Below are 13,837 nucleotides of genomic sequence, written 5' to 3' on the forward strand. Positions count from 1 at the left end.
TAAGGAACAAAAATCTCTGATTTTTTCCAGACCTCTGGTTGTAGGCCCCGCATATACTGTATGCCCCAGACCCCGAGCCGGCCCTGTTGATATTGATACACACACCCAGGGTGCGAAATCGTTGAAAACTGGTGGGGGGAGGGGTTCTTCATCTACAAACCCCCTTACAATACATATTTGTAATGTTATTTAAAGTAAAAATAAATCACTCAATTAAAAATATATGATTATTATTACAAAGGAAATTAATTTGTTACTTTTATACATATCAGATATTGCAAAGCAGCTAATTAATTCCTTTACTAACCGGTTAAAGATGTTAATAAATTATGAAATAGTTGAAGTGGTTTTATTATTACCCAGAACTTCAGCGCAGTACCCTCAGAGAGTAAAGGCGGGAGGCATTTTCAAGATTCTTCACGGCGTGTGCTTTTTGCTGCAACATGTTCGACTCAATTGGAAACCTTCAGAAGGAAATAATGACCGCGCAAACAGAACTCCAAACTCGAGAACGCGTCAATCATTGTTATTTGCTTGCTTGCTTTGCCAAGAATCGACGCTCAAAAAGTTGACTGGAAACTTTGCTTTCCTCTGGTTGCGCGTCGGAAAAGTTTCTTCTTGCGCCGAACGCGCTCCGTACCACGTGAGACTCGCATTGTGAATACTCGTCGCTGATTGGCCGCCGCGTCGTTTGGCCGGCGAGTCTCGTTACCCTCCCTTCCCCTCCGAAGCTGGGACTGGTTTCTGTCGTGAGGTCAACCGCTAGATACGTCTGTGGAGTTTAGGGATACACATCTTGTGATTGTGTTGCGCGTATACAGTGTTCTGTGTGATCGGTGCTTGCCGCTACAGCAAGCGTTGATTTATCACAAAAGGGACATTGAACGAAGTGGTGTTATTGTTGTGATTTCTCTGTTACTTTGACACAAACAAGGAGTTACTGTCTGCGTAAAGTGAAGTGCGTATAGTTGTGCGTCGTCTTGGGAACACCTGTTACGCTCTTCAAGCTCCTCAAAAGGTTGCAAAGTTGGAAACTGTGTCGTAGATTACGAGTTTTATTCTGTGACCATTTCTATTTATATACTTGTGTACGGCATCAGTTTTTTATACGTTTTCAACAAGTGATGTCGTAGCGTGTGTTGTGTTTGCAAATGTACCCGGTTATATCCAGTGTTTCTTGCAACGAAAACCAACAGCAAAGAAACAACACCAAATCTCCGAAACTTGGCGTTATTTCAGAGCCAATCTTCGTGTAGAATAGCCTGTTTCTGAGGAACATAAGCTATGGTGAGAAGAACATAAAACATGAGGCGTTCGTGAATTTGTTCTTGAAACTCATTGTTAATCTAATCTAGTCCTGACTGCAACGAGAAACCAAAGTTTTGAGAGTGCATTTTTGTGTGTTCGTGTTTGAAGGAATTTTTTTGAACAGTTGACTGTGCAATACAAGTGTTTCACAAACATGGAGTTATTGTGGATTATAGTCGCTTTAGGTAAGCCAAAATGCATGTTACTAAACCTTAAACTTGTTTTCTGTTTTCAGTTTCGTCATTGTTGCTGTTGCTTTGTTGGGACAATGTAACGCCCCCTCGGTTCCAATCCGAATTTTGATTGTTGTTGGATCCGGATCCAGTTGAAGTTGTGATTATTTCCTAATTCAGTGTCTGTGTGGATTCATTATAGTGGAATATTGTTTTCAAATAGCAAAATGCGAATAGCCCCACATTGTGTCGACATAGTTCAATTGCTGGATGTTTTCGTGGGGCGTAGTGCAAATGCTCTTGACATTTTAATACATTTTGAGTAGGTTAGGTTAGATCGACATAGTGAGATTTTAAGCAGTTGCACCCCACTTTTCAGGTTCAAGTGTGTTGGAGATTAATAATTTCCATTGTTTAAGCACCAGAATTATGTTATCAAAGGTGATTTAGAATTAAATTCCTGCCTTACAAACGTTTTTTTTTCCTCTTGTACACATTGCGAAAATCATTCAGCATGTTGAAGTCAGACGAAATGCCGGATTGATGGAATTGATTTAAAAACAAAGCCATACACAGGATTCGAGCCAGGGACCTTTAGGTTCTTTGCGTCATTTCGATTGTTGTTTTATTGTAAACATTCCATTAAAAGAGAAAAAAACAGGATTGAATAATTGCGATAGGATCTTTAATCGGTTTTACATACCGGCATCTTTGATGGAGCACTTAGCATAAGTTCTCAGGAAGTCCAGAGTTCCTAGTTTCGAGTTCCAGAGTTAGGATGCTGGATATAACGTTGTATTTATTCAGCTTTTTGATCAATTTATTCAGCGTCGAGATTTGCGATCGTTCTTCTTCGGGCCGGCGGAGTGCATATCGCGCTACGACGCCAGGGGTCCCGGGTTCGAGTGCCGGTCTGGATATGGATGTTCTTTGTAGGTCTACCCTTTTTCAATTTAATATCGTCACTCATCCTCGTCTTCGCGATTAGCCAAAAGTTGCAGAAAAGCGAGGTCAAAACCAAATAAATTAATCCTAGCTTCGAATCGAAGCGTATGCTTTCGCATAGGCGTTTATTTGTGAGTCGTCCTTCATTAATTTACTCAAATCATCTTTCATCCTCATCGTCACGATTAGTCTAAACAAGCAGGAAGGTACTGTGAATAAGAAAATACGTACGAAAGGATGGTACTGGTGACATATTTACACTATTATTTAGCTTTTAGAAATTGATTGATTTGCTTTATTGAACTTCGCTTTTTGTGCCACTTTGGGCTAATTTGCGAAGATGGAGATGAGTGATGAAATTGATGAATGGACACTCGCAAACATCCATGCCCAGACCAGGATTTGAACCCGGGACCTCTGGCGTCGTGGCGCGATTTGCTAACCACTCCGCCACGGGGGTCGGCAGCTTCTAGAAATAAATTGTTATGTATGATATTAGTTAATTACTTATTGACTTTTTTGGTGGGTTTCCAACATTTTTTACATTAATCTTGTGCAAGGTCGATTTGGACAAGTATTATCGGTGTTATATCCCTTCCCGCCGAGAAACGGTTGCAATTGCGTTCCTTGAGGTGATCACCCCCTGAAAACGCTTGAAACTCGCGTAAAATTGTCAATTAAGACACCGATACATAATCTTGATGTTCAACAGTCTGTCCGAGCGTTTTCTTCAGATGCTGGGTGTAATTATAGCAGTCTTGGGACTTTTCTTGATGAATGCTTCTTATCTAGGTCTGACAATGGTGGCGATAGGAGGGGAGATAAGAACAGGGGAAGTGACGGTGTGAATATTCTGAAGACGCACTCGTGGGTGACGCTGTCTTTCTTGATTGTGCCACGAAAGCGCCTTGCAAGAATGATGCATAGGCACATAATTTGCATAGCAAGGTGCACACACACCTATGTGAGTAGACTTCTTGCTCATGATTCTTTGCGTGTTGGTTTTGTTGGATACACTCAGGGCTACAAGATTACAATACGTTGCTCTGAGCAATGTAAAGCTCACTTTATCCATACTCATGTAATATAAAAGACAGACTTACATTTGTTCCAAAAGTTAGATATAAACTGTCCGTTCTGCAAACACCGTCCTGGGCTATGTTCTACATTACTGTTCGATGTCAAAAACAGTTAACTATTTCAATATTTGAATATATCTTCAGTTTTTTACCTTTAGTTTAATCGCAGCAACTCGTGTAAAAAAATGATATTTTAGATGCGTCAAGCAGTGGTTGCTAAAAGTGTTTATCGGATTTTTAACAAGACACTTTGAAAGTCAAGGAAGAATCCAATTTAATGCAATTAAAATTTCACACGCCTGTTATCCACGGTAGTACGACCAATTAAATATTCGTTTTATTAACATCCACGTCTTCTTCATGTTACAGTGGATTTTATTTGAAGACAATTGACTTCCCTTGAGGTATCCTGCCACCTGTTGTCCGTTCCAGGAATTGTTTTCTTGTGATTTCTCTCCTATTGGCTGAGAAGTGCAAACGCAGCAAGAAAGTACGAAGTAGTAAAAAATCAATGGTAGAGCAATCGTACACGATTATTATGCATTGATTTCCCTTGTTAGTATGTTTCGGATGATTGTGTAATTGTTTCATTGCTTCCTTTCCGTCGAAATGGATCGGTAATGGCAACTCGTGCTCTCTTTTCACGCTTGAACGGGTTACCCGAACTTGCGCACCGCAGGCTTACATTACACGTTAATAGCAGTAGTGGTTTGTCTTTTCTTCCCACCATAAAACTTTCATAATGCATTCAGTGGAAGGTATTTCTTCACTACAGTACTGTTGCGTAAATCTACTGTCCATTTTTCTGTTTTATGGGACAGTACTTTGGGATATCCATTGAGACGAGCCTCATTTGAGTGGCGTTTTGAGCATGGTGTTGTAATTTTCAAAAAAAGTACCACGTAAATGCTATCCACGCATATTTGCGTAGGTTCTTAGTTTTGGAACAACAACCATTTGCAGTTTTTATTCTTGGGATCACCGCTATTTTCTGTCTTTCGAGATCGGAGGCCGTCATTATTGCTTTGAAGTACCCGCCAGTTTTCCACTACGAAGGTGTATCAACACCGAGACTTTGGAGCTCCCGCCAGGGTTCGAACACAGGGACGAAGGCGCTAACTGTTCGGCTATGCAAGAGCTCCCGTGTGTAGAAATATGACACAAACTTCCCCATAAATGTTATGAGTGTGGTAGTTGATATGATGTTTTGCATTTTTCTGCACATCAGAAATTACTGGGGAACGTCACTGACATACGTAAGAACATTCGTATCTAACATTTCATGTGCGATTTTATTTCACCCTTACATTCAGAACATACTCTATAAAATACGTTTTACTTTACCGCTAAGCCAAAGTGGGAGCATGGTAATTGTGTATACTAAACCTCCATTCTCCCGTTTGCAAGTTATTGATAAATTTCGTCGTCATCTTTTGCGTTTCCAACCCCAAGCCATGAACCTTGGTACGCCACTACAGCGAAACAACATGGCAAATGGTTTTTCCACCAGAAACCTATCAATACTGCGGTTGATGTGGTGATGGAAGTACATCTGTGGTGTGCAAGTGGCTTTTGTGAGACGATAACGTCGAACAATGTATGCGGCTTTTTCTTTAGTGGGTCATGCAAATGAAGCGAGAGCCTTGTGCATCTTTGTTTTGTGAGCTCAATGACTGTCCCCGTATGGCCCTTGCTATTTGAGGCCATCCTTTGCTAAGGCTGCTTCCTTAACACTCAGTTTACAATGAGTAAGCAAGTCACTGTAGTAGAAACGTGAAATTTTCCACTAACAGTTGGAATATCTCGGGTTGTCGCAAGGGGCAAGGACTTTAAATATTGTGGTTTTGAAAATAATATTTGTCAATTTAAGACTCAAGTCTGTTCCTACAGACTTAATATATTTGGTGAGGAAAGAGGGGTTAAGTCAGCGGTTCCCAAAGTGTGCGCCGCGGCGCCCTGGGGAGCCGCGAAGTGTTCAAATATTTTCACTGAAATGACACTTAATTGTTAGTCTACACAGGATGTTAGTACTTTTTACATATAAAATGTTTCTGAATTTGAAATATGTGTTTATTTTTTAACTTAAATCAAGCAACCTAACCTCACTAACTGAGCGTTGCAAGTGTTAGATAGGACTACATTCTGACTGGGACGCCACGGATAAATCTTGAAACACTAAGGGTGCCGGGAAACGAAAAGTTTTGGGAACTACTGGGTTAAGTTAATCTAGGTTGTAAGTTGTGATTCAGTAAACATTATGAATAATGGGTTAAAAGCTTAATGACTTGCAAAATGCTTATGCACTACGTTTAATTGTTGTATAAGCCTTTTTTCACAGTCTATTCTACAATAAATAGGCTGGTTCTTAGATTAGGACAATGCTGAGAGCTCAAATATATACAAACTGTTTAGCATAACCACAGTTTAACCATTCGGTATATTTCGAACATGTCCTTACATCGGTTATCACAACATGTTGATTTAAATAAAATAATAATGATACTCGATTCAATATATAGTAAAGGGAAATGTAAGTTCTAGCGCTTGAACAACTTGTGTGTTTTGTGTACAATGGCAGTCTTTGAGTTGAAAAGAATGGCACGAACTCTTTCGGAAGTTAATTGCCCTTGCACCGGAAGTGCGTGATTTCTTTACGAGATGTGGCAGTCGTACCTTTGTTGGTCTGTGTGCAGGCTAAGGAAAAAAAGGGGCAAGAGGGTTTATTCCAGCCGTAAAACAAAGTTTATAAAAAGAGGCAAAATAAAACGAGGTATGATCTCATTGGATGATTGGTTCTGCTCACGTACAGGAGGCGATAAGAGCTCTTATTGCGTTCGGGAAACAATTGGTTGTAACTGAGCATGACTGTAAGCACCGAACGTAATCAGGTAGGACGTGTTCGCTTGGTGTTTCTCGAATTGCCTTCTTTCCCGAGCATGCTGGTATAAATTGGTTAGGCTTGCAGGATTGTTGTTTTATGCTGGGTGCCAATCAGAAACCTTTCTCCATTGTTTACATGTTCACGACCTTCCGAAGTCACAACATGCTTTTTTTTATTTTTATTATTTATTATTTTCTGTTCAAGAAGGCTAGAGGGCGTGGCAGTCGCCAGTCGAGAGATTAAGGCGCCAGCTCGCGAATGTACACCCATGTTAACCTTCGATTACTCAATGGTGACTGTTAGCAAAGGTTACCTGGCCACGCTGCTCGTTAAGTAGACTTTGGAGAGCTATAACGACTCGGTTATCAGATATTTGTGAACCTTTATACTCAGTCGTGGAGGTTTTGACATGTATAAAAGCAGGAGACAGCAATGGTGAATGTATTTGGCGAGTGAAAGCTTGAAAAATAGAAAGTCGCTGTGTTAATTTTGTCACCCTACTGTAAATATGTCTTTACGCTTGTCTCGTGTCGTGTCTATTTCTGAGAAACCAGTTTCGACACTGTTTTCGGTTTGTACTTGGCCCTTTTGGAAGATCACAGGTTTCAACTGAAATTTAATTGTTGAAATAACATTTGCGCTGAACTCATGCTCGAAAGTTTGAAATATATAATCTCACTCGTTTTTACACTTTTACTTCTAAAGTTGTATTGTTTAGTACGTTCTTCAGAAAAGAAAATAATATGTGTGGAGTAAGTGGCTTAGGACTTTTCTAATGACACTTAAGTATTCTGTAAATAGACGTCGTAAATTATTTCTAATGCACTCTTTCACAATCTAATTTTATGTCGTGAATATGTGACTCTTGTTAAGTACGGAAACTTGACTGATGGCTGTTAAGACATTCACCGTTTCGTCTCCTGCATAATAGATGCTAATGTTGTGCAACAGTGAGTGTCCATTTGCGTTATTTCGTTCATTTCTGCCTAGCGATGTTGTTATGCAAGCGTGCCACCGAATAAAAACAGTAATTTTGTCTCGAGTCCTTAATGGTAGGTGCTATCCCTAATGGCCTACTCTATTCCCAAAGACATATACTAGACTCACCAAAACAGAGTCTTTCGTATCGACTTTGCGAGTAAACAACTGCTCTCATGAGACTAGGCTTACGCGTGTTAGTCTATGGACAGTTATGAACTATTGCTTTCGTTTGAAGGTTTTCTGTTGTTTATTGATCGTTATCGATAAAATAATTAATCAAATTAGAACTTGAACGGTTTTTGCCATCCGAACGACGAAAACCTGAATGTAGCCACAGAGAACCTTATTCTTTCAAATACTAATCTGCACATTATCGCAAATATCTTCCATATCATATAAGTACATTGTATATATGATTTACTCCCGTTTCGCCGAATGCTCCAGGGTTTATATCACCTAAGCAAAATTTTCGGCAAAACGGAATTTGCTTTTTCCGAATTCCCTTTCGCCGAATATTTTCAAGAGAGTAAATTTTCCCTCCAAAATGAAAGAGGTGCACTTTGGCGTCGAACTCATGAAATTTCAAACTGGAGGGAAAATTTCCTCCCTTCAAAATATTCGGCCAAACGAGTATTCGCCTTTCGCCGAAAATTTTACTATGGTGTGAAATCTGATATAATGCGCCTCTGGGCCATTCGGCGAAACGGGAAGACACGGTTTATATAGACTACGTCATAAGTTCGAAATATTTAAATATTGACTCATAAAAGACGGAAGTCTTCTTCGAGATGCATGTCATTCTACATTTCTCTCCCATGACAATTTTTCTTAACCATTTCCTCATTACAAACCCTGAGTCACTCACTTCATATATCTTCCTTGGTAAATCGTTTGATTTCGCCAATATATATTTGGTGGTACGTTATCGTATCTGTGCAGTAGGGTGTATAAATGTTACCAGATAATTTTTTCGTCAGTACTTTCATTTGTTTTTCTCTCACATCCTGTGTGATTTTTAATGGATGGAATCTTATTGTTACAGAGATCAGTTGCTTCGTTAGCATTTTTGTTTCACTTGAACCCCTCATTGTGTAAAGGAAAACGAATGACGGTGGAAAATTTGCCGCTTACAATATACTGTTGTTCAGAAATGAACTGAGTTGAGGTTCCAAATAAGCCATTTTGTATTAATACTAGGCACAAAGTTATGTTTATTATTTAAAAAAAAAACATTCATACACCTTGATTTATCCAATTAAAGGTTATTATATGAAACATGAACCTTACCAAACAGAGAATTGATAACTTCCGTACTAATTTCAGTACAAACCTTCTGTTTTGAAATGTCAGCTCGTAGATCATAAACGAAAACACCAGAAGCAATGTACGTTCGGAATTATTGCGTGGCAAACATAGTTATATTTAGTTATGCGCACAAAATAAGTGATTAATATGTTAATGGTAGGAGTGTGAATCTTTTTACCTATACTTATGTGCTATATCATTGTGGTCCAATGCAGGACACACAGTGAACCAGCTTTTTAACTCACAACAATGATATAGGTCCCGGGTTTGGTACCCGGTCGGTTGCCACTTTAAACTATAGACCCACTCTCTATTGGCCTACATGTGCATAAAGTGGACTTAAAACAGCAACTCAACAACAACATAAGTGATAAATGTAATTATTTATTCTAACACACGTGTTACATTAAAATAATAGTTTCATAATATAAACTTTTACAGGACATAGAAAGCAGATTGTAGAATACAGGATCGTTGGCAACCCTACTCAAAACACTCCTTTCGCTTGTTCACTCGTGAACATTATGTTTGTATTGAAGTCCCGTGGCGTATTTTATCAGCACGCTTGTTGTGTGTCGTAATTTTAAGTAACGAACAGTGTATACTATGCATGCGATAATAGGATCGTCTCACGTAAATGTTACCAGAACATGTCGTTTCAAGTTATTTTGAAAGAATGTCAACATGTGCCATGTGGTCGTTTTTTAAATCCAGCTGCTTACGTCACACTCGGCATGATTTTCGCCACTGCCACCAGATGGGGTTGTCGGCATGTGGAGAAAATGTTGACTCGTTTATAAAGAAGTAAGACCGTTACGTTTTCACAATAGATGACTGTTCGGTGCAAGGGGAGAGGAGAAGGTTTTTTTTTGTAGCTCGCACCTCGCCTTTTATTAACGCTTCATCCAAGTGCTTCGGAGCTTTTGAATGGATGCTCAACGAAGCGTGGATAAAATACCTGTGTGCAAAATACTTCAGGCTGGACACGATACGCATGGCTGTACGTCGCACTGGCAGTTTAATCTCGAAACCAGTTACTCACAATAGAACGATTGTGTACGCCAAATGTTCTTTATTATTTGTTTTATTAGTAGGAGAACGGTATCAAGTTGTGGCATATCCGACGTTCTTGTGTTTCTCTGCCGTCAAACCCAGTGGCAGATTGGGTTGCGGTACGAAACCACTTTTTTCAGTTTTTTTTTGCGTATTGTTTCACTTCATCCAATTCGTCATAGTGATGGTGTGCCATTATTTAAAATGAAATACACTCCTATGCATATAAAGTGGCACACTATAGAATGTGCCTATACAATAGAATGTGGCATGGCAAACTTCGTTTACACAAGATGGCAGTGGTGTTTAAAACAATATTAAGATATGTGCATTTTCAGTTAGGATTGTTGAATACCTACCATTCGGCAGAAAGTTCTGGCTAAGGTCCTAACATAGGGTAGGTGAAGGATTTTTATCAGTAAAAATGGCTTGTTTTGTATTTTATACGTGTCTGTATATTGCCCATTCGGTTTTGGTACATAATGTTTAAGAATATTATTGATCACAGAAGAGTGTTTTGTTTATAATTTTTATACCTTTTTCAGTTGGAAATAACAATATTGTTGGGTTGTTAACATATTAACAGAGGTAAGAATAATACATGTAGTTTTATCCATACAGGGAAAAAAATAGAGGCCTCCGACATTGTATGCCAGGTGTAGAATAGTGTAAGGAGAATGACGACTGATGTTTTCATCAACATTACACGGATTAGATCTAAGTGAGTGGAAGATGGAGCAGCGACAGTTGTGTTGAAATTTAATGACAGTTCAGTTCAAAGACTGCTACTACACCATTTCTGAATCTGAACACACTCCCAACATGATAACAGTTCAAAATCACTTTATCCTGAGCAATGTGTGAATTGTACATATGTTTGTAATACACAATTTATTAGAACAAATAGGAAAAATAAGTACATTTCCATGAAGAATCACATGTTGGTCATGACTCATTTCTCATGTGCCAGCTTGTAAGTTTTGCTTACTTTGTAATTCACACATGAAAATTGTAAATTTACAGCGTGAACGTATATAAAGCAATGCACTTCATGCCAGTACCCTGGCCTGTCAATGGAGGCGCTAGTGTCGAATATATAAGTCTTAATAGCGGAAGCTTGTAGCTCGCATATATAGTACTAGGGCGCAGATATCTTGGTGTTGCAGTATACATTTTATAGCTGGCAGTGAACGTCTTCAGTTTTTATTCACTTTGCACAAGAAGGAAGGAGTGTAGTGAGCCAAGTTCGGAAACAGAAAAGTATATGATACTAGCCGTGTTTATACTTGAGGCATTTTTGTTACCATGGGTACACAGACCTTTGTGCTCCCGAGTGGGGGCATGAGCTTGAGAGGGAGTGGGGCTGCTTTTCTCATCGGATGAGCACCAAAGCGTGATGTACGCATCCATGTCGTGAAGGGAAGACCGCCTCGCTCTCGCCCTTCCATGTTTGAAAGTAAACATCTCTCAGCCATGCGATCAGTTCCGCGAGGGAATTTGCCCCTGCCCGGGAGTGGGAGGGAGTTCTCATCCGTTTACAGGATGTAGTCTGTGCAGTGGAGTCGAGGAACAAGGCGTTATGTATTTATGAAGGTTACACTCGGTCCAGCGTAGCGTTTTCTTTTACCGAGTACTCGAGTGCGTCTTGATGCAACTTTAGGTTACGACACTGGCGCATCAGCGACTTTTCCGACGGGGTTGAACCATTTGGTTCAGAGAAGGGTTACGGTTCATTTTGTCTCCTTGGGACAGACATAATCGCTTGATTTTAGACATGAAAGCACAACTTAACTGCTTGTAAAGAGTAAAGCTATGCCCTTTGCAGTGAACTCTCACAGGAGATGTGGAGATCTCACACTCTCGATACACACAGAACCAGGGGCTAATTTAGCTACTTGGCGTCCCTAGGCAGAAGAAAACTGTGCCGCCCGTTATATCAAAATGGATATACTTTACCACCAACTAACTACATTATTATTAATAACAATAATTAGAATAACACTGCATGGCTATTGAACTTACCAAGCACATAGGAAACAGGCAAGGAGTGTATTACCGTGTGATTTGTGCTAGTTTTTAAAGCACCACGTCGATTTTTTCACTCTTTCTCACCACCTCAGTTTTTTTTTTTTTTTTTGCCTTGTCTTTCGCGGTATTGACAACCATAATGTTTTCCCGAATGTCATTCACTTTAACGAATTAAAGCTGAAAACCACACAACTGCTCAAAACCGGGATAGGATATTTCTTCCGGTGACACCCCGATGGCGAGTTCTGTTTTCGTTATCAAGGGGATCCGGTTTCGATTACCGGCGGAGGCACATTGAACATTGGTTCAGACTATCTTATCAGAGCATAAAGTAAACAAATCTCTTCTGATGATTTCTCCCCCAAGAGGATGTTTTTTGGAAAAGATGTTACTCCTTTGGGAGAAAACTCATGCGTGAATTTGAAATTTTGACGTTCTCGCGACGAACTGAAACCAGTCTCATCTTCAATCATGTCTAAAGAAGGTGTTTCTGGCCTTGGATAAGCGTCACCACGCTACCATTCTCTAGTACCTTTCATTTTCCTCAAACGTGGGCTTCACAGCGCCTGGAGGCACCGAGGCAGGTGAGGCGAGTCAACGTAGCTGAGGATGCAGCTTTTACGTGGAAAGGCCAGGTGCGCGTCAGGTTCCAGGAACCTCCAAAAGGAGAGCCCTGTTCGAAGGAGCGACGGTGGTGACACCTGGTGTGTATGCGCGCAAACGTGGCAACAAGCAGCAGGTGGTTTTGTGGTCTTTTCCCTTCACGCTCTACCATCTGCAATGGCGCATTCTCCGGGAAGGATTAAAGGTCACGGCGCGCCCATAATCCACCACTGCGTTGTTTGTGAAATAGTTCATGCTTATCCATGAATTGACCAGAAGGTTGACTACTTTCTTTCACGAGGACTCTTTTTTTCCTGCACTACTTTCATGGACAGGGCCAAATTTCTTCTCCTTATAGTCAGATGTGCCGTAGAGACTGAATTCCATTTTCTTAGCTTTACCTTTAATATTAAAATATTAACAAATAAATTCTGAACTAATAAATTATGACAATCATAAAGTAAAAGAGTAGTTTGATTATGTATAAACTTGCTAACGAATACAAAATCCGATTCAAATTAGTTGTGAACTAATAAAATCTTGTAGTTTCACACTATTAATTGAGTAAGTGCTGGTTTTCATTGGCATGTTGCATTTTGAACACTAAAGTACTATTATATCATGTACTGAAATGTAATAGCACCTAAAATTGTACGTTTCCAATATAATATTTGAATCTCTTTATCAGTTTTTTTTTGTCTAGTATTTAATCTTCCTATTATTGGATAATAACATGGTTTGGATCATGTAAGAACAGTGTAAGTGAATATCAGAATAATATATTTTTATTTGAAGATCCCACACCAGGCGTCGTCACTGGCACAGTATCTTTTAAATAACTCATATTTGGTTTAAATCAATTTCTGTTCTAACATCATTGATGTACGTTTGATCAACTTCTTCAAACTTGACGTGTAATGGGAAAAAACGTCGTAGGCTTTTAAGTACAATAGTTGGTTTAAGCTAAATAATAATTTAAAAGACATTCTACTAAAAAAGAGGAAAACGTAGCTCGTAAAGTTTTCTGTGTTTTTTTTTTCATTCTGTAAATATGCAATATAATCTTCCAAGGATCTTTAATTCAGGTTAGTCCACCACAGAAAAAGTGAACAATTGGTCAATACTGTGCTAAGGGATAAGTAAACACACATAAGGGGAAACAGAATGTCGTGCTCAAGTGCGTTTATTAATTCCCGAACGTTTGCTAACAGCTGTGCTCGCGAAGCACAGTATCTCCTCATCGGAACGAGCGGTAATTCTGAATCATGATCTAGATATCACGGCGGGCGATCTGCAGGACAATCGCGGAATTGTTGTCGAGTCGTGACGGTCCAGGAAACCGCGTCACGCACGGAAGTTCCACCCTCGCTCTCGTTTGATGTAATAAGTCGCACGCGTTTGGAGAAAACAGTCGATTGATCGATCAGGAAGAGCGAGGGTGCCTTACCGAGGTATTCGAGGCGTTATTGACGAAAGCCGTT

The 13,837-nt window shown here is 39.7% G+C and overlaps 1 protein-coding gene across 4 annotated transcripts in view; it reads left to right on the top strand.

The window, feature by feature from the left end:
* The first annotated feature begins 760 nt into the window (after positions 1-760).
* The window catches only part of ed (hemicentin protein echinoid), an 87,152-nt gene continuing 74,075 nt past the window's right edge, over positions 761-13,837 (top strand). For all 4 annotated transcript variants that reach the window (XM_083125135.1, XM_083125137.1, XM_083125136.1 and 1 more), the window contains exon 1: positions 761-1,493. In XM_083125135.1, coding sequence (XP_082981261.1) covers positions 1,463-1,493 — 31 coding nt within the window. In that variant the 5' untranslated portion in view covers positions 761-1,462. The remainder of the gene's footprint in view (positions 1,494-13,837) is intronic.

This window comes from Lepisma saccharinum, chromosome 7 (genome assembly GCF_977018435.1).
Source record: "Lepisma saccharinum chromosome 7, izLepSacc3.1, whole genome shotgun sequence".
NCBI classification, from domain to species: Eukaryota; Metazoa; Arthropoda; class Insecta; order Zygentoma; family Lepismatidae; genus Lepisma; species Lepisma saccharinum.